At 40.9% G+C, this 26,719-nt stretch overlaps 2 protein-coding genes across 3 annotated transcripts; both read right to left on the reverse strand.

Moving 5' to 3' along the window:
* Window positions 1-601: 601 nt before the first annotated feature.
* LOC308479824 (receptor-type tyrosine-protein phosphatase C-like) lies at window positions 602-19,581 on the reverse strand. Of its 2 annotated transcripts, none has more exons than XM_081010796.1 (9): window positions 19,316-19,581; window positions 18,301-18,426; window positions 17,455-17,601; window positions 13,703-13,911; window positions 4,813-4,876; window positions 4,512-4,629; window positions 2,309-2,343; window positions 1,247-1,385; window positions 602-1,128 (listed from the first exon to the last, which is right to left on the reverse strand). In XM_081010796.1, exons 1-9 carry the CDS (start codon window positions 19,476-19,478, stop codon window positions 1,116-1,118), a joined length of 1,014 nt encoding a protein of 337 aa, XP_080866922.1. In that variant the 5' UTR covers window positions 19,479-19,581; the 3' UTR covers window positions 602-1,115. The 2 variants fall into 2 exon arrangements, with proteins under 2 accessions (XP_080866922.1, XP_080866921.1); XM_081010795.1 differs by having other exon boundaries at window positions 2,282-2,343.
* A 1,769-nt stretch (window positions 19,582-21,350) lies between these two features.
* Window positions 21,351-24,973, reverse strand: LOC308479544 (uncharacterized protein; the record flags this gene model as incomplete). Its single annotated transcript, XM_081010248.1, has 5 exons — window positions 24,704-24,973; window positions 23,953-24,048; window positions 23,563-23,604; window positions 22,840-22,872; window positions 21,351-21,472 (listed from the first exon to the last, which is right to left on the reverse strand). Exons 1-5 carry the CDS (start codon window positions 24,765-24,767, stop codon window positions 21,351-21,353), a joined length of 357 nt encoding a protein of 118 aa, XP_080866374.1. The 5' UTR covers window positions 24,768-24,973.
* Window positions 24,974-26,719: the final 1,746 nt, after the last annotated feature.

Here is a 26,719-nt window from a genome sequence, read left to right on the forward strand (position 1 = left end):
GAGGAAGGGACGCTGGATGAAGATTGGATTGCTCTTATTTCTTTTTTTACCATCAGGATTGTTTTATAAAATTGATGAATGTTAGAAAAATGTTGAAATGAAATTACTTGGCTCTTGTAAAAATGTTTTAAAGAATTAGGTAAGAATGTTATGGTTATGAGAAGTTGGTAAAAATAAGATTTAAGTTTTAAGCTTTAAGGTTTTTTATAAGATAAGATGAAAATAGATTAAGGTAATGTAATGACAGAATACTATGAAATATGGAAAGGATTTGCTGCGAAAATTATTAATTAGGATACAAGAAAAGGGAGGAGGAGGAGGTCAAAGAAAGAAGGTAATGAAAGTGGAGAATTTCAGAATGATGGTTTTATTTTATTTTTTCTTTCCTTTTCCTTTTTCTGTTTTGTCTTTTTCTTGTAATTTTTTTAAAAAATTCAATAAATATCTTTTTTTTTAAAAAAGGAATCTTTTGCCTGACTCTCAAATTAAGTCTCACACAGAGTTACAGAAGCAGGGTTTGTTAGAGGGGGGAACGTGCAGTATTTCCTGTGATAGCAAAGTTTATAAGGCGTTGTAACAGGAATCTAAGGCGTGAAGCCAATGAACTTTACACGTCTCTTTGCTACTGTTTCTACAACTGATCTCAAAACAGTTTGCAACTGACATTGAAGCATCCAATAAAACAATCCAGAATAAAACATTACTCAAAAGTAAAGCATGCATTGAAAGCAACATAATCAAAATTAAACATTGCAAAATTGGTCAACGACGGAATGCACATTTACAAACCCTCCAACGTTCCACAAATGAAAAATGAGAATAATAATGGCTAACATGCCATTCCAAACAACAACATTTACCATTTAAAAAACAACGTTGCACACATGTGAAAGAGATGATGAAAAGTATCAACAATTTGTATAATATTAAAGCTGTGCTGTAGTACATCATATGGGGGGGGTGTTAACATAAAAATGGCAGCAGATTTTCAAACAGACTATTGCTCTTCAACTCCAGCTTGCATCCTCAAGTGGTTTATCTCTTTGTGCAGCTCCAGTATGTCCTCATGCAAAGAATGATAGACTTGTAGAGGTGTAAGGGATCCCGAGGGTCATCTAGTCCAACCCCCTGCAACACATGAAAAAACTTGGTAACATTGGTAACCTTCATCACTGCTGTACAATTAACTGCTGGTTATTTATTTATTTTAATGGTAAGGGTACATCTGTGGTCATTTCTCACTTACATGTTTAATTCATTTTCCTCTCTATGCTCAATACAATTGCCTGGACTTCTTACTGATGTGCACATCTGGCTTCCTGTTAGAGGTTCTGTCTGCTCAGCCACATCCATTGTCGTGTTCTGTGGCCCACAGTTTTCATAATCTAGAAATAAGTCAAAATACTTAGTATGGAGCAGTCTTATTTATTTATGTTTATTTCATAAAATGTATATGCCACTTGGTTGTAGAAATAAAAAATAAATTCTCAAGGCAGTTTCCAAAAAGAATAAAATAAATTAAACACAAATAATTAAAACATTCAAAAGATAATTAAAATCAATGATAAACTAAAGACAGATTAAAGCAATCTGCAAATGTGGGTAGGCTTGTCTAAAGAAAAATGTTTTCAGCAGGCACTAAAGAGTCCAGTGAAGGCGCTTGCTAATGTCAATAGGCAGGGTTTGAAAAATCAATTTCATACAAATACAAAACAAGTATTAAATGGCATCTGTAACAATGGGTGGACCTACACTCGTTGTTTATAACGTTAAAGAGGCGTTATTAAAATGTGACACAAGGGGGTGCTGCAGAGCAGTGAGCCATCGGCAATGGGAAACAGCAGTGAGCCTTATATAACATTATATTTAATAACGTTTTACAGGTCAATGTGAAACGCTGACAAAGAAGTCCATAAAAGAGCATACTGCCCAATCAAAATCTTTCAAATTACATTAAAGCAATTCAGATTACTAAAATCAGTACCACAATAAAAGTGATCAAACGTAGAATCAGGAAGACAGAACCTTAAGTTGCACTAAAAGCTTAGTGAAGAGGGTGGAGTCTCAGCAGCTCTTCTTGAAGCTTAAGAGTGAAGTCAGTGGCATATTAGCCACTTGGCAGCACAGAAGTAGCTATGGGAGGTTCATCAGGCCAATTCCCTGATTCTCCAATGACTGCATGGGTCTGTGAGGAACGTTTTTACCTTAGCATGCTTCAGGGTTCAGTACTGCTACCAAGGCATTGTCATGAGCTAGGCAGAAATATCAATTAAATACTTGCCCTTGCCAGAAGTAGGAGAATACCAACCTCTGTTAAGAGGCTGCATAGGTACATCTTGATCCCTGTAAGAAACATAAACAGTTATGAAGGATGAGAGCAATGCTCCATGTTACTGAAGCTTCCTGGAACCAAATTCTAGGTATCTCCAGCCAGGTTGACGAGTGAGATCGACAGGCTCATCTCTGGTTTGGTCCTTTGTTGGAAACAGTGTCCTTAAATATTGCTTAAATGTCCACGAAAACCCAGACATATTGGCTAATTTTTCTTTTAAATATGGCAACCCTACTATCAGCCAACTTTAGCTTGAGAAGGAATCAGGAAGAGGCAAAGGGTTCACCTGGCCTCTGAGTAGCAGCGCCACTGCAGTTTACAGAGAGCGAGAGGGATGAGGTGGCAGAGAGGAGCTTCCGTACGACTGAGCTGTAATGGCTCTCCTCCTCATCGTATCTTCAGAATCCATCAACCTCTGCTCCAATGGTGATTAACTACCTAAGCCTTTAATGAGACTTCAGGCATGCTCCCATTACGCAGAGTACCCGGACAGCAGCAGAAGAGCCAGAAATATGCGCTACATTGCTACGTTTATTTCTAACTACGCAGGACAGAAGAGAATATGCGTCTGCTCTCTGTGAGAGAAAGAGAACAACAAGAACAAAGAAACAGGAAACCAGTAACTTCAACATCCGTTTCCCGTCTCCCGTGAGACTTCCTACAGTCTGGAATGTAAACAGAGTCTTGTGACTCCAAAAACTGCACAGTGGCATAACATAAATCTAACAGTTGCCACAGTGCAGATGCACTGGTGGTGCCCAACTGGTTTCACCAGTGCATTTGCACAGCCTTGACCTCCCCACCCCTCTCCTTTTTGGTAAGCTGCAGTGATGGTGCTGATGGGAGGCCATGAATGTCTTGATGTCCTTCCTCTCCAACCACTCCCAGGAGGAATTTTCACTTCTCTTTATCTTACTTTACACTTGGTTCCCTATAGTTATCACTGGAGAAGTATGCAACCAACAGACCATGGTCAAAGGAAGCCACTGTGGAGCAGGGGTTAGATGGGTTGGATTGGGACCCTCGGAGAACAGCGCTCAAATTCCTACTCAGTCATGAAATGCTCTCTCTCAGTCTAAGTCACCTCATAGGGCTGTTGCAAGATTTTAGAAGGGTGATTTCAGGGAATCGGCTCCCTTCCCCCCAGCAGTAGATAAGCAGAACAAAGGAAAAGGAGTCTTCTTACCAGTTAGAAACTTTAATCACAGCGAGAGAACAAAGAACATCTCCTAGAAATGGCAGAGCTCCCAATTAAGTTATCCACCTCCTGCCCTCTATTAATCTACGTCACTTTTACGTCTTGTAATCTGAGCTTGTACCCTCTGTGCTTTCTGTTCTGCCACTTTCTGAGCTCTCCGTGACTTTGGAGAAGGGAGGGTGAATGCTTTCCAGAAACTGTGAGTCTGTTAACAGTGCTTCTTCTCCTAGCTGTTCCCAATCCAGTATTTCCCAGCTTCTGCCTTCTGAACTATGTCCCTCTGCAAACCACTTCTCCAAATCTATACTGTCCTCCTGCCCCTGGGAAGATTCAGGATCTGGAGCAGGATCAGGGGGAGGGGGAGGCTTCCACCATTCCTCCTCAGTGCAGCCCTCCTCAGCATGCTCCCTGACAGGTGAGAGGAAAACTGCCGAGAACTCCTTGGAGCAAAGTTGGGATATAAATGTAACAGGGAAAGAAAGAAAGAAATCCCACACCATCACACATGATAGCAAATGAATTGTGTCTTAGCCTACGCCTAAGAATAAAAATTAGGGGCATGAGTGGCGCTGTGGGTTAAACCACAGAGCCTAGGACTTGCCGATCAGAAGGTCGGCGGTTCGAATCCCCGCGACGGGGTGAGCTCCCGTTGCTCGGTCCCTGCTCCTGCCAACCTAGCAGTTTGAAAGCATGTCAAAGTGCAAGTAGATAAATAGGTACCACTCCGGCGGGAAGGTAAACGGCATTTCCGTGCACTGCTCTGGTTCGCCAGAAGCGGCTTAGTCATGCTAGCCACATGACCTGGAAGCTGTATGCTAGCTCCCTCGGCCAGTAAAGCGAGATGAGCGCCGCAACCCCAGAGTCGGCCACGACTGGACCTAATGGTCAGGGGTCCCTTTACCTTTTAAGAAAAAAAAATGTTGCGGTCTTCTCATCTAATTGCATATACTTAAGAGACGAAAGGAAGGGAAATAACCTAACCTTGAATTTTTTATGATAAGGTTGTGGATTTTATGCAGAAGAAGGAACAAAGCCAAGGACTTCCCAGTAATGAGGAATGCCAAACACGTCACTAGGTTTCCATAATTATTTACAACATCTGAAAAGAAGAGAGGGAGAGACAAGCTATGTTGAAAAGATTTTAGAAAATGTTAGCAGAAGTTAGTTCTGGCACATCTCTTCACTTTGCTTTCTGCATGTCATGTCATTTCTTACTCTGTGTTTTAACATGTAAATTAGGTTAATCAGCAAATTAAAAGAAGCAGTTGAAACTTTAGCTTACGTCTTCTTCTTACTGGGTCAGAGATCACAGGGTCTGAGGAATATTTCCCATTGTAGAAAATAACCTGATAAACAGAAAGAACAGGGAATGCTGTTATTTTATTAGTCCAAAATGTATCACCACAAACAATGTTGCAGACCTTCCAAACAGTTTTCCACCTAAACCAAAGGCGTGATATCATAAAGAGAGCTACAGTGGTAGCTTGGGTTACGAACTTAATTTGTCCCGGAGGTCCATTCTTAACCCGAAACCGTTCTTAACCTGAGGCGCGCTTTCGCTAATGGGGCCTCCCACTGCTGCCGCGTCACCGGCATGCGATTTCCATTCTCATCCTGGGGCAAAGTTCTCTTTCTTTTTTTTTTAAATGATATTTATTAAGGTTTCACAAAGATACATAAAAGTACAGAATAAAGAAAAAGCATAAAGTTTTAAGATATAACAAAAACAGTAAAAAATAAGAAAAGAAAAAAAAACATACAAAATAAAACAGTTAAAAAACACAATGATGTTCCATAACCTATCTTCCTTACTCTTATTTCCCTGGACCTCCTCATACCTCCCTTCTTTGTATTCCAATTCAATTTGTTGGTTCAGCAAATCCTTACCATTAATCTTTTACCCAATTGTTAACCTTTTTTTTCCATGTCTCTTAAAGCATTACAGCTAAAAACCTCTTAGTTTCTATCCAACATCCTTCTAAAGTTCCTTAATTTTGCAATATTTGCAAAAAAATACTGGGGCAAAGTTCTCAACTCAAGGTACTACTTCCGGGTTAGTGGAGTTTGTAGCCTGAAGCGTTTGTAACCCGAAGCGCTTGTAACCTGAGGTACCACTGTACTTTTAAACAAATGTAGGGCGGTAAATACTTTGGCCACCTCATGAGAAGAAAAGACTCCCTGGAAAAGACCCTGATGTTGGGAAAGATGGAGGGCACAAGGAGAAGGGGACGACAGAGGACGAGATGGTTGGATAGTGTTCTCGAAGCTACCAGCATGAGTTTTGCCAAACTGCAGGAGGCGGTGGAAGAGAGAAGTGCCTGGCGTGCTTTGGTCCATGGGGTCACGAAGAGTCGGACACGTCTAAACGACTAAACAACAACAACAACAGGACGGTAAGGAGGTCCAACAGTAGGTGGAGCCACTTTGAATGGCAGGCAGAGCAAACTAATTCTCATTTTGTCTCCATGTTCATTTCTGCTGAGTTCTACAAGAGACAAAACTGAGACTCAAGAGCTGACTGGGGGCAGTCTGAGGTTGATGGGGCAGTGCTCCACTTGTGCTCATAGACTAGCCTCTACTGCTTCTACTTGTGGGTTGGGTAATAATGGAAAATGTTGAAGGGGAAATAAAGTCATTTTGTTTAGTTGTTTATTTCTTATAACGGGATGTGTAGTTGGAGAAGGCTAAGGGATCTAAGAAAACAGGCATTCAGGTGGGTGAGTTTGGTGAAACTAGAACCACCCTAATGCATAGCTGTCAACGTTTTCCTTTTTTTAAGGGAAATTCCCTTATTCCAAATAGGAATCCTCGCAAGAAAAGGGAAAAGTTGTTTTTGTTTTTTTAAAAAAGATATTTATTAAGATTTTCGCAATATTACAAAATGAAAAAAGAAGAAAAAAAGAAAAAATACAAAATAAAAATAGTTAAAAACAATTCAATCTTTCCATCACTTATCTTTCATTTGCTTGTTTCCCAGACCTCCTCATACCTCCCTTTTTTGTATTCCAGTTCAATTTGTTAGTTCAGCAAATCCTTTCCCTCTTTGTTTTATCCTGATCTTTAATCTTAATATATTATAGCATTAAATTTTTACCTGTTAAAAATCCATTTTTTCATATTCTTTTATACCATTACAGCTAAAAACCACTTAACTTCAATCCAACATCATTCTAACATTCATTAATTTTGCAGTATTTCTGTAAATAGTCTTTAAATTTCTTCCAATCTTCTTCCACCGACTCTTCTCCCTGGTCTCGGATTCTGCCAGTCATTTCCGCCAATTCCATGTAGTCCATCACCTTCATCTGCCATTCTTCCAGAGTGGGTAGGTCTTGTGTCTTCCAATACTTTGCAATAAGTATTCTTGCTGCTGTTGTGGCATACATAAAGTTCTATCCTTCTTTAACACCGATTGGCCGACTATGCCCAGGAGAAAGGCCTCTGGTTTCTTCAAGAAGGTATATTTAAATACCTTTTTCAATTCATTATAAATCATCTCCCAGAAAGCCTTAATCCTTGGGCACGTCCACCAAAGGTGAAAGAATGTACCTTCAGTTTCTTTACATTTCCAACATTTATTATCGGGCAAATGATAGATTTTTGCAAGCTTGACTGGGGTCATGTACCACCTGTATATCATTTTCATAATATTCTCTCTTAAGGCATTGCATGCCGTAAACTTCATACCTGTGGTCCATAACTGTTCCCAGTCAGCCATCATTATGTTATGTCCAACATCTTGTGCCCATTTAATCATAGCAGATTTCACCGTTTCATCCTGAGTATTCCATTTCAACAGCAAGTTATACATCTTTGACAAAATCTTAGTTTTGGGTTCTAACAGTTCTGTTTCTAATTTTGATTTTTCCACCTGGAAGCCAATTTTCTTGTCCAAATTATATGCCTCCATTATCTGATAATAATGAAGCCAGTCTCGCACTTTGTTTTTTAATTTCTCAAAACTCTGCAGTTTCCGTCTATCTCCATCTTGTTCCAAAATTTCCCAATATTTCGGCCATTTGACCTCCATATTGAGCTTTTTCTGAGCTTTCGCTTCCATCGGTGACAGCCACCTTGGGGTTTTGTTTTCCAATAAGTCCTTATATCTTATCCAAACATTAAACAATGCTTTCCTGACAATATGGTTTTTAAATGCTTTATGTGCTTTGACCTTATCATACCACAGATATGCATGCCATCCAAATACGTTGTTAAAACCTTCTAAATCCAAAATGTCTGTGTTTTCAAGAAGCAGCCATTCTTTCAACCAGCAAAAAGCTGCTGATTCATAGTAAAGTTTAAAGTCTGGCAGGGCGAATCCACCTCTTTCCTTTGCATCTGTTAGTATTTTAAATTTTATTCTAGGCTTCTTGCCCTGCCAGACAAATCTAGAAATATTTCTCTGCCACTTCTTGAAACAGTCCATTTTGTCCACAATTTGCAATGTTTGAAACAAAAACAGCATTCTAGGCAATACATTCATTTTTAGCGCAGCAATACGGCCCAGCAGTGAAAGCTTCAAATTTGACCAAATTTCTAAATCTTTTTTCACTTCAGCCCAGCATTTTTCATAGTTGTCTTTAAATAAATTCCCATTTTTTTACTGTCATGTTAATCCCCAGGTATTTGACTTTCTTGACCACTGTTAAACCTGTCTCATTCTGAAACCTCTCTCTCTCAATTGATGTTAAGTTTTTCTCTAAAACTTTGGTTTTTAGCTTGTTCCGTTTAAACCCTGCAACCTGACCAAATTCTTGAATCAGTTCTAAAACCCTTTTGGTACTAGATTCTGGCTCCTGTAACGTCAATACCAAGTCATCTGCAAATGCTCTCAATTTGTACTGTTTGGCTCCAACTTGTATACCTTTAACCAACTGGTCCCTTCTAATCATATTCAGCAAAACCTCCAGGACCGATATAAAAAGTAATGGGGAGATTGGGCAACCTTGTCGTGTCCCTTTTTCTATCTTAAATTCTTCCGTCACCACATTATTTACAATTAATTTAGCCTTTTGTTCAGAATATATTGCACCTATACCGTTTTCAAAGCCTTGGCCTACTCCCATACCCTCCAAGTTCTTCTTCATAAAACTCCAAGAAATGTTGTCAAAAGCTTTCTCCGCGTCCACAAATATTAAAACTGCCTTAGTATTTATATTCACTTGTAATTTTTCTAAAATGTTGATTATGTTTCTCACATTATCCGATAGATGTCTACCCGGGAGAAAGCCTGCTTGGCCTTTATGTATCTCTTCCACTAACACTCTTTTTAGTCTTTTAGCCAAGATATCTGCAAAAATTTTGTAATCCACATTGAGCAATGATATGGGGCAGTAGTTCTTAAGCTGCGTCTCTGTTTTCGGTACAAGTGTAATATACGCTTCTTTCCACGACTCTGGTGCCCTTTTCCCATCCATTATTTCATCACAGACTTCTTTTAAAGGTTGTACTAACCATTCTTTTAAAGATCTGTAGTATCTAGAAGTCAGTCCATCCGGTCCTGGAGATTTACCTAGTTGCATATTCTGAATGGCACCTTCTATCTCCTGTTCAGTTATTTTATAGTTCAACATTAGTTTATTTTCTTGGGAGATTTTTTGTAATCCATTTGTTTTCAAAAATCGGTCTAAGTCAATTTCTTTCTGTGGCCCTTGTGTATATAGTTGTTTGAAGTACCTCTGGAAACAATTTCTAATTTCAGCTGGGTTCTGTATATTCCTTCCTTCCACTTCTAAATTAGTAACTATATTTAATTTTTGTCTTTTTTTTATTTGCCAAGCCAGCAATTTCCCACGTTTATTAGCTGACTCGAATGTCTTTTGTCTCATTTGTTTAATTTTCCATTCTATCTCCTGATTCATCATTTTCATGTATTGTACTTGATGTAACTTTATTTCTCTCAAAATCTCTTGCGACTTTGGTTTTGCTCTCAGTTTCTTTTCACTTTCCTTTATTTTCTCCAAAATTTTATCCTTCTTCTCATTTTGGATTCTCTTCTTCAATGCATTCTGTTGTATCAAGAACCCTCTCATAACAGCTTTACTTGCGTCCCAGATTACTCTTTTATCCACACTGGTGTTCATGTTTATCTCGAAATAATCTCTCAAGGTTTTTTGGGCCTTCTTAAACACTTCTTCATCTCTAAATAAGGTGTCATTCATCCTCCATCTGAAGGAACCAGTTGGTATTAGTTTCATCTCCATCTTTACAGCATTATGGTCGGAGCAGGTTTTTGGGCAGATTTCCACTTTTCTTATCTTTGGTGCCATTCCTCTAGTTACCCATATTTGGTCAATTCTTGTCCATGTCAGTTTGGCTTCAGAGAAGAAGGTTCCCTCTCTGGCTAAGGGATTCTTTGTTCTCCAGATATCAACTAAGTCCAAGTTGTCTGTCATCTCAAAGAAGGTTTTCGGTAGTCTACCATCCTTAGTGACTACCTGTCTTTGTGCCTTGTCCATGTGTGTAGATACCACTCCATTCATGTCTCCCATCAAAATCACATTATAATCCAAATAGTCCATCAAGGTCTCATGCAACTTTTTAAAAAAGTCAGATTTCCCCTCATTTGGTGCATAAACTCCTACTATCAAAAATTTCTCTCCTTGTGTTTGAATTTCAATTGCCACAAATCTTCCTTGGTCATCTTTGAAGATAAATTTCGGTAATAGTCTCTCCTTTGCGTAAATCACTACCCCTCTTTTTTAAACCTTGTCCGATGAAATAAACTCCTGACCCAGTCTTTTATTAATCAGTAGTTTCCTGTGTAACCTTGTTACATGTGTTTCTTGTAAACAAATCAAGTCCAATTGTTCCTTTTTTAATAAATGAAACACAGATCTCCTTTTCTGAGGGGAGTTCAAACCATTACAATTCCAGCTTAATAGTTGCAGAGCCATGATGTAGTTACTTTGCTTCTCCTCCAACTGCACCCAGTGCCTGTTCCTGATCTGTCAGTGGTATCCCCTTCTTCAGGCGGTCTTTTAGTTCAGGAGGTAAACCTGCTATGTCTAAAGTTTCACTTACTAGTGCTCTTAACTCTTCTGCAGCTTCCTTCTGCAGGTCTTCTCCGTGGTCTCTCCAAAATCTATCTTTGTCGTCCTCTGATCTTATTTTTATCTTCTTCCCTTTGTAACTAAAGGATAGGCCTTGGGGAAATTCCCACCTAAAGATGATTCCGTTACTTCTCAACAGGGCAACCAAATCTCTATAATTGGACCTAAGGTTCAAAAGATGTTTCGGAATGTCCTTAAATATCTCCACTTTTGACTGATGTATTTCCAAAGTCTTCTGGAAATGCAGACTCAAGATTTTGTCTCTCTCCTCTTTTGTTCGGAGGGTGATCAAACAGTCTCTCACCCTGTTCTTCCTCCCTCCTCTTCCAAGCCTGAAGGCACTCACTATCTTGAAACTATCCTTCTCCAAATCTGGGTTCCAAAAGTCTGCAAATTCCTGCGTAAGAAAGTCAATCAAGTTGTCTTTCTCAAATTCGGGTACAGCCCTGATCCTTAAATTCATTTGTTTCTCCTTCAACTCAATCATAGACAATATTGACCTGTGGTCTTCAAGTTGTTTGTGTATCGGTGGTATCTTTCGTGTCAAGGTAGATTCCTGTAGTAATTTCTGAATAGTTTCTGTATTGGTATTTACCTTCTGTCCCAAATTATTAATACTTGTGGTGTTTTGGTCAATTTTACCCGATGCCTCGGCTACTTGTTTGCTTATTCTTTCCAAAGATTCGTTGATTTTACCTAGTGCCTGAGCCAAAGCATCTTCAGCTGCCCTTCCTTTAGGTTTAGGTTGTGCCGATGAGGTTACTGTTGGTAAACCAGAAGGGCCAGATGTCGATGCTCTTCGTTGCAGCCCACCGTCTGTGCGAAATAGTCTGCCAGACCTTGTTGCTCTTTCCTGTAACAAATCTATCTTCTCCTTCCCATCTGCCATAACCCTCAAGATAAAGCCCAAGGTCAGTCTCACGATCAGAATTTGTTTTGAAGTGGAAAATTCCCCTGGCCCCGCTGCTATTGTAGCATTTTCGAACTTCCTCTATGGGGACACAGTAGCAGTCAAAAGTATTTTAAAGTAATTAACTTTTTTCCTTTAGCCCCCCAATTCACAAAAAGGACAACAGTTTCAATCTCAGTTATTTCCTGTTACTTTAAAACCAGGAGAAGCCAGTCAGAAATATTGTATCTTACTTGTATCTCAGATGCAGAGTTAACTGTCAAAAAGTACTTTCAGCAACAGCGCATTTCGCAATACGGCTTTCTTACTGTTCACTGGCAACCCGTTCCAGGGTTTTGAGCGGTGGATTTTAGCTTCTTTTCCTCTCTTTTTGCAGGGAAATTCAGTCCAGACATTTCCCCCCTCCTCCCCTGCAATCAAGGGGGGGAAATCGCTTGTTTGATGTTCGAATTATAATCCTTTTCTGACGTCTTTTAAGTTTTCCGCTTACAAGTTCATTGCTTTACTCCATTTACAAGAACGGAAGACAGACTTCCTGTTTATGCCTCTCCGCTTCGGTGCCAAATTATTTGTAAAATTTGTAAAGTTCCTTTAATTCCGAAATTAGCCTACTCACGGATCGTTGTTTTGCAGCCAAATTGTCCCAGGAAAAAGGCAGCGCTCTCCGGTAATGGCTACGCGGCTTCGCTCCACGGAAGAAGCAATTGACTCACAGCACCGCGCCACTTCTCCGCTCCACGCCGGAGCCCGTAGTCGGGCTCCTTTGCCAATTGGGGGGGCGCAAAAGGTGCCCGCCGAGTCCCACGGTCACAGGCTTCACCCGCCTGTGATTTTTGAAGGGTCCCCACTTCGCTGTAGCGGTGCAGACCCGATTTCCGCAGAGCCGATTCCTTCCAAGTCAGAGGGAATCCGCCATTACCGATGGCGCTACCCCGGAAGAAAAGGGAAAGGTTGACAGCTATGCCCTAATGGGTTCTACTGAAGTACCATGTCTTTTTCTAAGGCCAGGAAGAATATGGCAGCTCCATAACAACTGGTACGCATTGTGCCTCAAATTTTTGCCCTACTGACTTTAGAAGCAAAGGGGGTAATCTCAAGGAGATGCAATTGGCCATTCAGTAAATCCCTAGATGAATCTTATCCTCCACGATTCATCCCGCAGGGGAGATCAGAAAGAAGATGGAAATCTGTGTGCATTCAGCCAATCTCTTTATGAGAGAGGCTGCTCTAGAGAAAAGTTGCCCGAAAAATCTGCCTGGAAATTAATAGAAGAGCACATCATTCTGTTTAAGAAATACTCATTCAGATACAGCTAATGGTCCAGGGGTGGACCAGAACAAAGCCTGCTCCACTCCAGTCCACTCTCTGACTTCTTCCAGGTCCAAAAGGACCTGCATATCGGTGATCACACGTCACTTGGACACACCTAAAATGGTCGTTGCCTGTAAGGTAAAGGTAAAGGGACCCCTGACCATCAGGTCCAGTTGTGACTGACTCTGGGGTTGCGGCGCTCATCTCACTTTATTGGCCGAGGGAGCCGGCGTACAGCTTCCAGGTCATGTGGCCAGCATGACTAAGCCACTTCTGGCGAACCAGAGCAGCACACAGAAACGCCGTTTACCTTCCCACCGGAGTGGTACCTACCATATTTTTTGCACCATAACACTCACTTTTTTCCTCCTAGAAAGTAAGGGGAAATGTCTGTGCGTGTCATGGAGCGAATGCCTGCGGGTGGCGGGGGGGATCTGCTGCAGTTGTGAGCAGAGGATCCATGGTTCCCCTTCCTTCCCTCCTCTGTGGTTACAAAGCATGGATCCACATGGATCCTCAGGATTTTTGCATCGGGCTACTCCAAACTCACTGTCAGATCACATGTCTGTGGCCACAGCATGAACCACAAAAATCATATATCCACTCTTTCGTTTAGAATATTTTTTTTCTTGTTTTCCTCCTCTAAAAACTACGTGCGTGTTACGGTCTGGTGTGTGTTATAGAGCAAAAAATACGGTATTTATCTACTTGCACTTTGACGTGCTTTCGAACTGCTAGGTCGGCAGGAGCAGGGACCGAGCAACGGGAGCTCACCCCGTCGCGGGGATTCGAACCGCCGACCTTCCAATCGGCAAGTCCTAGGCTCTGTGGTTTAACCCACAGTGCCACCCACGTCCCAGGTCGTTGCTGACCGTAAAAGTTAGAATTAAGCAATTTACCTTAAACTGGTATGTTGTCGAATGACAGAGGTTTATAACTGCAAAGTAACAGCTTTCGTTAGCTTCAATCATGGTCTCCATGTCTAAGAAGTACAAATAATATTTTTCTTCAGGACCATTTATTTGTTCTGGCTCCCTGCACTTGATCTTAACAGCACTGATTTCTTGGTTTAATGGGTCGACTTGCAGTTCTCTCACTGGTGTTGGCTCTGTTTAAAAGAGAAATGGTTGATATTCATAGTCTGCATGCTAAAGCTTTTAGATCTCATTAACAGATTAAAAAAAATCAGTGTGGGCTCTGAAACACTGTAGGTTTTTAGTTTTATTTTCTTCTGAAAAAGATTGCTTTGCACAATCTTTCATCCCTGTTTGCTGTGTTATAGGTTTGAGGGGGTGGGCAACCCTCCTTTGAAATCTCTGGACCAACACCTCTTAGACTTGGAGGGATATGATAATCGACGAGGATGGCACACGTACTTAGCGTATGGGAAAGCAAAAGTTCACAGGAACTTTTCAAACCATATTATTAGGAAATCCCTAATGACGTTTTGGGAGAAGTTTAAAAACCTGCTCGAACCCAAGGTTCCCTGGTGGATCTCGCCAATAGAGGCGAAGGCGGTTAAGAGAAAAAATACCCAGGGACTGTGGCCAACATATAAAGTACTTCTAAAGGAGGAGAATAACCAACTGAAATTAAAAAGCTTCGGGGAAATAAGAGAGTGCATTGGTGATTGGTTTCAATATCACCAATTATTTGAGACATTCAAAACTGATAGACAAAAGGGTTTCTCCACTGAGACTTCCAGATTTGAATCGGATTTGGTGAACTCCAGAATTAAAGCACATTCTAAAGGAGGTGACAGCAGCTATGATTAAGTGGTCACAAGATTTTGGGTACTCAATAACAATGGAGCAGTGGGAAAACCTGTGGAAAATAAATTGGCATTTTACAGCCTGTTACTCTCTGAGAGAGAATTTTCTTAAAATGCAACATTGGTGGTATTTAACCTCCTGGAAATTGTCCAAGATGTTCAAAAATGTCCCCAATAATTGCTGGAGGTGTAAAGAAAAGCCAGGTACTTTATTCCATATGTGGTGGCAGTGTATAGAAATAAAGGTGTTTTGGGAGGATATCCACATAGAATTGGAAAAAATGTTAAAAATATCTTTTAATAGGAAACCAGAAGCTTTCCTTTTGGGAATCACAGACTCAGATATTCCTAAAAAGGCTAAAGAGATTGTCTTATGTGCTATGGTCACAGCAAGAGTTCTCATTGTGGCAAATTAGAAAAGTGATAAAGACCCATCAAGATTAGAATGGATTCAAAAAATGACTGAATACGCGGAATTATATAGCATGTCAGAAAAGATGAAAAATAAACCAAAACAGGTATTTCTCTCAGAACGGGAAGTTTTTAAAATATACTTGAAAAATAAAAGTAGTAGTTTAAGGTCATACACAGAGTTCAAATAATTTCAGTAGCAGTGTTAAAAATGTGGTAAAACCAATGAATGGATTAAGGGATATTGAAATTGCACAAACTCGTTATGCAATGGCAGCGAACAATTAATACAGAATCTGTAATAAGGAATGGGCGGGAAGTCTGGCGCATAGAAAAAAGACCACTTTTATTTTATGTATTTAATGTTTTGAAGGTTATTAGTTGATGTATTAATTCTCTTTTTTCTTTGGTGTTTATGGAATTTATTTTCTTTTTCTGTATGGTGTGTTAATGTGAACGGTAACAATAAAAATTAAAAAGAAATTAAAAAGAAAAGAAAAGAAATCTCTGGAATCAGTAAAGGATTAGAGTTTAACAGTGGCGGACCAAAGCTGTTGAGCTTTTCTTAGGGGAGCCGCCACTCCCCCCGCAGTGCCTAGGACACCCAGCAACCGCCATGCTGCCCTCCAGCTCCTCTGCCACTCAGAATCCCACCCCTGATCCCTAGCAGTGATCGTGCCAACCTACAAACCCCTTTGCCACCCTACAGGACAGCCCACCACCACCCCTGCCTAGCTACGCTACTAGGATTTAAGAAAACCCCTCTTTTCCCAGGTGCAGCAAGTGTTGAAAATAACACCGCCCAGCTTCCCCAAGAGATCACTCAAAATATAAGTCATCCAGGGAACAGAAGGGCAGGGAGATAAGTGATTAATGAAACAAAAGACTATGCCAAGCAGCAGAGGGGCAAAGCCTCTCCCCGGACCCTGGTCTTAGTTAGTAACAGGCCTACAGTTTACCTGAAGAGGGTGAGAGAAAAATCTTTGGAGTCTAGGAGTGGCAAGATGGAGGAAGCAGAGTCAGAGACTATCTGAGCTTGACTCCAACATGGCAGCTATGGCAGAGACAGGACCCTCTTGGGAGCTGCATGCTCTGAACTTCCCCCATCTAGGTTCTATTTCTAGAACAATATCAGCTTCATATATTTTGATTCATCAGCCTGTTACATCCTGTATTCACATCAAGCTACAATTCTTTTTTAAAATCTGCACAATAATTTTCTTAGGAATAAAAATGCAGTATCGTGTCATTCTGGTTGCTTCCTCAAATAATATCCAGTGCCCATCAGGGTCAGCTTCAAAGATCACTATCACTGGGTACCTACTGAGGCCCATGCTCAGCAGAGCAACAACTACCAGCTTCCTCAGTCCTGTATACCTGAAGGAGCGTCTCCACCCCCATCGTTCAGCCCAGACACTGAGATCCAGCGCCAAGGGCCTTCTGGTGGTTCCCTCATTGCGAGAAGTGAGGTTACAGGGAACCAGACAGAGGGCCTTCTCGGTAGTGGCACCCGCCCTGTGGAACACCCTCCCTTCAAATGTGAAGGAAATAAGCAGCTATCCTATCTTTAAAAGACATCTGAAGGCAGCCCTGTTTAGGGAAGTTTTTAATATTTAACGCTGTACTGTTTTAACACTAGATTGGGAGCAGCCCAGAGTGGCTGGGGAAACTCAGCCAGATGGGCGGGGTATAAATAATAAATTATTATTATTATTATTATTATTATTATTATATATTCCAGAAGTCTGGGATTTGCTACTCCTCTTTCTTGTTGTATCTGCCTTCTAGGGATAGAGGGGGAATTGGTTCAGCCTGCTCTTTGCAGCTGTGTGACCCAATTCAATGGTCCTAATCTTGCTTTCGGATCAGAATGCAACTTCCAATCTGACAGTGCACATCACCCAAGAAGGGCACATGAAATGAAGTATTGTTGAGGTTATGTATAAAAGGCATGCTTCATAGGAAACCATGTTGTAAAGCCTTGAAAAAATATGCACTCCGGGGAAATATGTACCATAATGTAGATTATTTAAATGGTAACCTTTTAGGCATTCTTTCAAAAAAATCCACGCAAAATGGATGGACTTATGATTGAATGCCAGTGAAAATGTCCTCTGAGTGAATGTGTAGTGACAGGAGTAAGGAGAAAGAGCAGGAGACTCTGCTTGTGGCTCCCTTTCGTTTACCATGCAGTTTTGTCTCAGATCAGGAAGGCCAGAAAATAAACAGTGGGGAGAAGAAGGTGGACCCAGCTGGAGAAGGGGCCCACAATGGACATCTTACCCAAGGGCCTCCAAACTTGGATCAGGCACTCCTGCCCAGATTATAATCTGTCACGGTAATACATTAAATCCTATTTGTATGCTTTTATTTATATGGGCACAAAGATACCCTTCATTGTTGTAAAAGTTTAGTTTCTGGGATGAAGGCAAGTTCATAAGTGGCTAAGCATCATGTTGTCATACTCACTTCCATAATCTGTTGTTAGCTGTTTGTTGCCAGTTTTCACATTTTTGCCATTATACCATATTTCTGATGAACAATTGTAGTTCTTGTTGGGTGATAAACCTGTCACCGTACAACCATTCTGCTCCTCAGTGGGCGGAAAATTCTTACCTATAAGAAATTGCAAAACATCATTGCTCCGTACTTCAGGCATCCAGAAGCATCTATGCCATGGATGGGGAATTTCCTTACCATTGGCCATGCTGCTTGAGGGAGCTGAGTCCAAGAAGACATGGAGGGTCATGTAGGTTAGTTTGATTGACAAAGGATCAAGAACATGCTACCCCACTGTCTTGCTGATAAGAACTGGAGCTATGGTGAGCCACTTTGACAAGATCCCTCTTCCTTCCCCTGACCTCACCTCTTTGACTGTAGCTATATGTTTTAGGTCTCCCCTAGCCTACACTTCTTTAGCATCATCCATATCTAATGCTTCACACAAAATATTGCACCCTTGTTATCTACAGTAATTAAATCTGGAGTAGTTATCAACAACTTGTGGTTTTTTTAGGGACTTGCAGCCACTCATGTAGAGTAAGATCCTTCTGGATTTCATATTACCTATTGCAAGAGGTATTTCTTCTTGCTATTTCATTAAGGAGAGAGAGAGAGAGAGAGAGAGAGAGAGAGAGAGAGAGAGAGAGAGAGAGACTCATACCTTTACCAGACTTGCTTGCCTTTCCACCTCTCTACACTTATTTCTAAATACATAGGACATACATAGGACACAAAAACAAAGGTCCACAATAAAGTGCATTTAATTATCCAGCCAATAAAGACAGAAATGCAAAAACTTCCAAAATCTCCTACCAGGAGGATGACAGCGACAGGAATATCTTAAATGGCAATGATGCTTATCATATCTGCGATTGTTCCAAGATAAAGTCACACTGGTGTTACTTTTTTTAGGTTCTTCTAGTTTCCACTTATCGGTTTCTTCCAAATAAAGAAAAAGGAGAAAAATATCACAATGACATTCTGTTCAGTATTTCTTTTTCAGTTTTAAAAGCATGCTGGATAATACATTGCTTAGTGGGTTGCATCATTTTACCCCAAATGAGTATCCAACGCAGTTTTCAGTGTTCATTTTGAATTAGTGTACTTTTATGTGTTACATGACTATGAGATATGATGGAAGGAGAAATAAAAACATTGCTTAGCTTTAAAAGCCTGTTATTGTGAGAAATCTAGTGAATTATCAATCATCTAGACTTGAACCAAGAGCACTGGGCACAATTCAGCCACAGCTGAGCATTTTAAAATCCCAATAGATTTCAAAGGTTTAAAATTTCCCTCTTTGATATATGGGATTTAGTGGTGCTTATGGATTATGTCCAGCACTTAATTCTAATCATTACAGCATCATTCTAGAATCACTACAGTCCTTCACCTCTCGCCAGCTTCATGCATTCACTTAGTTGGCATTGCTCATGACTCAAGGGGCACAACTGCTTGCTGTTTTCAATATAAAACCAATACAAATCTGAACACAATAACTTGAAAGAAAATCTCTTCAATTTTGGTGGAGCATGACAACGACATTTCCGATTATTAGTTGCACATTCTTTTATTCTAAATAGCATAGAGAAGCCATCAGAGTTACTATGAGATTAACAGTGGTTGGAAACCATCAAAAACAGAAAACCAGTATATTAGCTGACAGCAAAAAATTTAAAACTGACTTCCTGCACCCTCTCTAGCCCTCTGACATACATTCTCCCAATAGCTTAGCACTGGGGGGGAGGGGGGGACGACAGCTCATCAGAGTGGCTGAAAAACAAGAAGGCAGGTTTTGCTTAAATAAATGAGAAGTATCTGATCTTACCAGGGGGGACATAAACTGGGAATATTAAATCATTACATCCATTAAAAGATGCTACTATCTTGTATTCGTCACATTCTTGAAGTCCAGCAAGTGTGTTTCGGTCCTTGTCCCAAGTACAGTGGGCATTTTCACAGCTAACACTTTGCAGCTCTGCCCTTTTCATAACTGCAAGTTCTACAGTGACGCCTTCTGAATTGTATTTATAACGAGCCACTGAAATGGTTCTATGACCTAAGAGAACAAATCAATGTTAAAACGCTTGTTGCACTGGAACATTTTAAAAACAAGCAAACCGCAAACAATGTTTAATGTGCATTAACAGTTTAAAGAGAGGCACAGTATGTGCACTACAAGTGATACAAATTGTCCTTCTGCTGATCACTTAGATGTGCAGTTGCCTGTTTTCCTTCAGTTCATACTGGTAATATTTCAGTTCATTAACCAGATCTGCCCAACCTGTGTGACTCACCAAGCCAAGCACAGCTCATCAGCAATATATATAGTGGCCATCAGAACACCTTGGCATCAGGCTGGGGTGGTGGTGGTGGAATGTGATTGGGCGGAGCTTACAGTGGAGGCTCAGGTTGCGAACGTGATCCATGCGGGAAGCACATTCGCAACCCGCAGCGTTCACAACCCACAGCGCTGCGTGTGTGCACAAGCAGGTTGCAATTCGGCACTTCTGCATGTGATTTAGCGCTTCTGCTGTTGTTTATTGCCTTGACATCTGCTGGAAGGGCGTTCCACAGGGCAGGCGCCACTACCGAGAAGGCCCTCTCAGCAAGGGAACCGCCAGAAGGCCCTCGGTGCTGGACCTCAGTGTCCGGGCTGGATGATGGGGGTGGAGACGCTCCTTCGGGTATACAGGACTGAGGCCGTTTTGGGCTTTAAAGGTCAGCACCAAAACTTTGAATTGTGCTCGGAAATGTACTGGGAACCAATGAAGATTTTTCAGGACCGGTGTTATATGGTCTCGGTGGCCACTCCCAGTCACCAGTCTAGCTGCCGCATTCTGGATTAATTGCAGTTTCCGAGTCACCTTCAAAGGTAGCCCCATGTAGAGCGCATTGCAGTAGTCCAAGCGGGACAAAGTTGGTTTGCATTTCTAATCAGAAGCCAAAAGCTGCATTTCAGCCGGATGAAGATCTTATTAAAGTTCATTGTATACAAGTTGGATGTATTCTATAAATAGCAGACCCATTGAAATGAATAGGTATGAGTAACAGTGCAATCCTAACATAGCTGTCAACTTTTCCCTTTTCTTGCAAGGAATCCTATTCAGAATAAGGGAATTTCCCTTTAAAAAAGGGAAACTTTGACAGCTATGTATCCTAACTGTGTCTATTGAGACACAAGTACTACTGAATTCAATGGCACATACTCCCAGGTAAGTGAGGTGAGAATTGCAGCCCGCTATTGTTTTTGTTTGTTACTATGGGATGTATTTTTGTGTTTATATATTGTAAGCTGCCCTGTTATTAAGGGCAGTACGAACTTTAATAACAAATAAAAGCAAATAATGCTAGGTTTGTTCATTTCAGTGGGTATACTTCTGAGAATGACTTAGTTGAATACAACTCCTATGCTATCACTGTCAGCTGCTCCTAAAATATTTATTATTATTATTATTATTATTATTATTATTATTATTTATACCCCGCCTATCTGGCTGGGTTTCCCCAGCCGCTCTGGGCAGCTTCCAGCAGAATATTAAAATACAGTGATTCTTCAAATAGTAAAAGCTTCCCTAAGCAGGGCTGCCTTCAAATGTCTTCTAAAAGTCCGATAGTTGTTTATGTCCTTGACATCTGATGGGAGGGTGTTCCACAGAGCGGGTGCTACTACTGAGAAGGCCCTCTGCCTGGTTCTCTGTAACTTTGCTTCTTGCAATGAGGGAACCACCGGAAGGCCCTCGGCATATTGATTATGTCATGTTCCACTGCTTTTGGGGTGATATATGTAAATATGTGGATATGTGGATCAACACAGCTCCTGAGTAACCGGGGGGGGGGGGGACTTAATAAAATTAATAAAATTAGTCACATTCCATCTTCAAGGAAACAATAAACTTACTGCAGTCCACAAGAAGATCGTGGCTCCCACCTTTAATCAAAGAACCACCCCAAAAAGTCTCAGACAGCAGAGGCAAAGGTGACCCTGAAATTACATTCGCAACATCTTTTAGTGCCCTTGAATGCAGCCATGAAGATTTGAATTCATTTAAAGTAGCTAGCAGCTGAGGGGTCCAGAGGAGCTGGTGTGCCTTGCCTGACCACCCAGAGTAGCAGAAGAAGGGTCTATGGAACTCACACAATTTTTTGCACACACACACCCCCCAGGCCAACCTGACCAATTGCTAAGTCAACCCCTGGTTATCAGCATCATGCCGTAACCAACTGAGCTATACAGAGGTTTTCAAACAACCAATTCCCAACAAACTCTTTCCACACGTAAGTATTTGTTCAGGAAGATAGAGGGTTCTGTGGTCCTGTCTATTGGTGCTCTCAATTTAAAAGAGTGCTGGCCAGACCTGAAGGCCTTATCTCAATTATTCCACCCCAACTGAATATGGTCCAGAAATTGTTTCCCACCCACTGGTAACGATGAATATTTTACCCTTAAAAGAATTACTGGTGCTCTTCTTTTCAGAAAAACCCTCACTAAGATCTTGACACACCTCAGACCTAAGATTTCAGACCCAACCCTTAGATCTTTTCAAAGTGATTTGGGCAGTGTAAGAAAAAGGACACTGTTTTATAAGCTGGTTTTTTATAAAAGTATTGAATTATCATTCAATGTTGCATACACACAATTTATATACTGCTTAATGCCAATATAGGCTGCAAAGTGTTTTACAAAATATAAAAACCTATCAGAAACTCAAAAAGATATAAATATCCATAATTAAATACACAATACAGCAATCTCATTAATGTATTAAAACCTAGTTAAAATTCCCTATGGTCCCTATAGAAATTCATTTTGTTAGCTTGTGCCCAATTCCCTAGTCATTTTGAATTTTGATTCTGTCTTCTGTGGTATTAGCTACCCCTCCCAGTTTTGTTTCAACTACAAATTTCATGAGCATCCCCTCAATTCCTTCAACCAAGTCATTTATAAAGACGTTGAACAACAGCGGGCCATGTCTGAACCCTGCGGCACCCCACTTGTCACTTTTTTCCAGGGTGGCAAAGGAACCATTAATGAGTACTCTTTGGGTTCAGTCAGTCAACCAGCTACAAATCCATCTAACCGTTACCTCGTTCAACCCACACTTTACCAGGTTCCTTGAGAGAATATCATGGGGGACTTTGCTAAAACCCTTACAGAAATCAGCATTTCTCTGATCCACCAAGTTTGTAATTCCATCAAAAAAAGAAGTCTGCCATGACTTATTTTTGAGAAACCCATGCTGGGTCTTAGTAACCACAGCATCCTTTTCTAAATGCTCATGACTGACTGTTGAATTATCTGTTCTAGGACCTTCCCTGGTATTGATGCCAAGTTCACTGGCTGGTACTTACCTGGGTATTCGAAGTCACTTGTCTGGACCATGTCTGTAGGGAATTACAGTACAGCAATACAACAATCTCATTAAAATATAACCATCCATAATTAAAATAAATATGTAACATCAGACCTTTTGTTCTATGGCTGATTGATTCTTTTTCATGGTATTTGAACATAAATAGAGCTTACTATACATAGCATTGAATACTGTTGACTCAGAACTGGGGAGGGGGGCGGGTACAGGTTCAGAGATTGTGCATAAAGCTGAAATCGTGTATATCTGGAAGAATCCTGGAAACACTCGCACCCAGCACAACCGTCTGTATCCTTCTGGAGGTGGCGTGTTGCGTGGTGCCCTACCCTCACCAAGCATGGCAGAAAGCCTTAAAACTGGTGACATTTTTCAAAGGCTACTACCATCATGGGCAGTCCTGTTTGGATTTTTCCAGAGTGTGTGTTCACCAGATAAAAATCCCTGAAATCAGTGTTCCAAGCTTCACCTGGCAGAGGTAAAAGGCCAAGCTACTAGTTAACTCATGGCAGCATTGGGTCTCCAAAGGATCTCCAATTCCAGTAGGATTGCTGGAAGTGAAGGATGGTTTGGGTGTTCCTGGACTTATTTTTGAGAAACCCATGCTGGGTCTTCGTAATCACAGCATCCTTTTCTAAATGCTCATGATTGACTGTTGAATTATCTGTTCTAGGTACTGATGTCAAGCTCATTGGCTGGCACTTACCTGGGTCTTCGAAGTCGGGGTCAAGATTTGTCTGGACCGAGTCTGTAGGGAATTGCAGTACAGCAATACAACAATCTCATTAAAATATAACCATCCATAATTAAAATACATATATAACATCAGACCTTTTGTTCTATGGTTGATTCATTCTTTTTCATGGTATTTGAACATTAACACAGCTTACTATACATTGCATTGAATACTGTTGACTTATAACATGGGGGGGTCAGGTTCAGAGATTGTGCATAAAGCTAAAATTATGTATAGCTGGAACCCCCCCCCCCCAACCTGGCACAACCATCCGTCTCCTTCTGGAGATGGCACACTGAATGGTGCCCTACCCTCACCAAGCATGACAGAAAGCCTTAAAGGTCACTGGCTGGTACTTACCTGGGTCTTCAAAGTTGGGGTCAACATTTGTCTGGTTCCAGTCTATGGGAGCCCCACCTTTTCTTGAAGAATTGCCAAAGATAATTAAAGAAGGATCTGAAATTACATCCACAAGATCCTTTAGTACCCTTGGGTGCAGCTTATCATGCCATGAAGATTTGATTTCATTTAAAGTAATGTAGCTAGCAGCTGCATTCCTCTGCTGAGAAGTCAAAAGGATCTAGCATGCCTTGCCTGACCACCCAGAGCAGTCTAGGGAACTCACACAATTTTTGCACACACACACACACACACCCCTGGGCCAACCTGACTAATTGCTAAGTCAACCCCTGGTTATCAACATCATGCCCTAACCAACTGAGCTATACAGAGATTTTCAAACATCCAATTCCCAACAAACTCTTTCCACATGTAAGTATTTGTTCGGGAAGGTGGAGGCTTCTGTGGTCCCATCTATTGGTGCTCTCAATCTAAAAGAGTGCTGGCCAGACCTGAAGGTCTTATCTCAAGTATTCCACCCCAACTGAATATGGCCCAGGAATTGTTTCCGAGCCGCTGGTAATGATGAATATGTCATCCTTTAAAGAATTACTGGTGCTCTTCTTTTCATGAAACCCTCACTAAGATTTTGACACACCTCAGACCTAAGATTTCAGACCCAACCCTTAGATCTTTTCAAATGAGTTTGGGTAGTTCTTTTAAAGAAGATTCCAAAATATGCAAATTGAACAAATAAGTAGTTGCCACCCACCTGTGTCTTGTGCATCCACAATGAGGGCAAAGCCAAAAACCAAGAGTTCAGTCCACAAAAACATGGTTACATCTAGGGGTGTGTGTCCTCACAAAACAGCATGTGTGTGTCAGTCTCTGGAAAGCAAAATAATGGTTATTGCCCTTTGCAAATGCCTCACCAAGGTCCAAATCAAATGCAGAATAGGCTGTGCACATATATAATGCAATGTGTCCTTATCATTCAGAAATCAGCTTCCTCTGATACCCAGAAACTAACCACACAGATACACCGCACAGCTAAGGGCTGTCACGTATGATTTTTACCAACTTCTCTAAAGGCACTCTTTCTCTCTCTCTTCTATCTTTAGTTTCCAGAAATCCACAAAAGGTTGTTTTGTTTTTCGTTTTTTGCCATTCTTGTGACTTTCTAGTTGAAAAGTCTAGGAACTGTGAAGTGTTTCTCTTTCCATAGCTGAAATAGTTGAAGCGCTCATGGCTGTGGAGGAAACCACACTTCAACAATAAAGCAGGATAATGTTCAGAAAATGTTATAGGATGCACGTACAAACAGCTTTTCATGGGCTCTCCCTCCGAATGGCTCTAGAAGGTGTCTTTTGCCCTGGGGCATCCTGGGTTCTCTACCATCTGGATAATCATTAATATGTTCATCCTCATCCCTGAGTGATGATTTATCCCAAACCTGACATTTCTCAACAACTGTTGAATTTCCCCCCTTGATCAGTTTTTCAGCTGCTCCGCTATCACCTTGCAGCCACCAGTCTGGTTCCATTTTGGTTCAAGCGATCCAAAAAGTTCTTAGATGTAAAGCAGCTTTCTGTCCTTCCAGTGGAAGAAGATCATAGCTCAGTGGAAGAACACTTGCATCTTCTAGTAGGGCTAGGAATATCCTTTCTCCAAAAACTTGGAAATCCACTGCCAGGTAGTGTAAAGAAAACTGACCTGGATGGACCAATGTTTTGACTTAATATAAGGCAGATTCCTATGTTCCATCATGAATCCTCTATCTAAGACAGAGTGAAAAGGCACCTGTTGACAATTTTATGGAAGATGGGGAAATATGTTGAAAAAGAAGAGAACACAAGGAGAGGAGATGGATGGGTGAAGAAAGAAACATCATCTGCAGAAACATTCCTTGACATAGTCCTCACGCCCTCAAATAGTCTTTTTTTCTTTACCTCCACTAGTTGTCCCAACACTTGTTCAAGTGCATATTTAGGCAGTATTCAAACAGTGCTACACGTGCCATATCCTTTCTGCATAAATCTTTTCTGTAATAAAATTTCAGCCATTTCCCTTTGGATTTCAATTGGGGGAAGGAATATATCTCTGGTGCATTTTGCAAAAGGAGTTGAACAATGCTTTGAACAGTGGGGAAACGGAAGATGCCAAGTTCATGCACTCTCTGCTGTCATGTTAGACAGATTTTGGCTCCCAGTTGTTGCCAAAGGAACACTTTATACAAATAAAAATGCATTACAGCTTGTATATTGCCTCCCTAATAATGCCCCCCACAAAACTTAAGAGGACTAAGAGAACAAAGATCATTGCAGGTGATATTTTAAGGGACAAAAGAAACTCTGTGTCCTGAAAGAGTGGGGAAAGAAAGATTTCATTTGACAAAAACTGTCTTTATGAAATAGGAAGGAATACAACAGAAGCTAAAGATCAAAAACAGAGGGAAAAGGAGGCACAGACAGATGAGAAACCTGCCCTACCACTCTAGGCAACTTACCTCCTATGCACTTCCCAAAACCTAAACACAATACGCAAACCAGAACACAAAGTTGCACTTCTCTGAATTTTGCAACCAAGAAATGTTTACAAAAAAATCATCTACTAGGGTAAAGTGTGCTTGAAAATGCATATATAACTGCAAATAATAACAAAAATGCATTGCGATAGAGTAAATTGCTTTGAAAAATGTGCCTATTAGGCAAAATAGCATACAAAAATGTGTATATTGGGAGAAATTTGCATTAGCTGGAGAGCTGCATTGCAAAAATCAGAGAAGTGC

This window comes from Podarcis pityusensis (genome assembly GCF_964106645.2).
Source record: "Podarcis pityusensis genome assembly, chromosome: 6".
NCBI lineage: Eukaryota > Metazoa > Chordata > Lepidosauria > Squamata > Lacertidae > Podarcis > Podarcis pityusensis.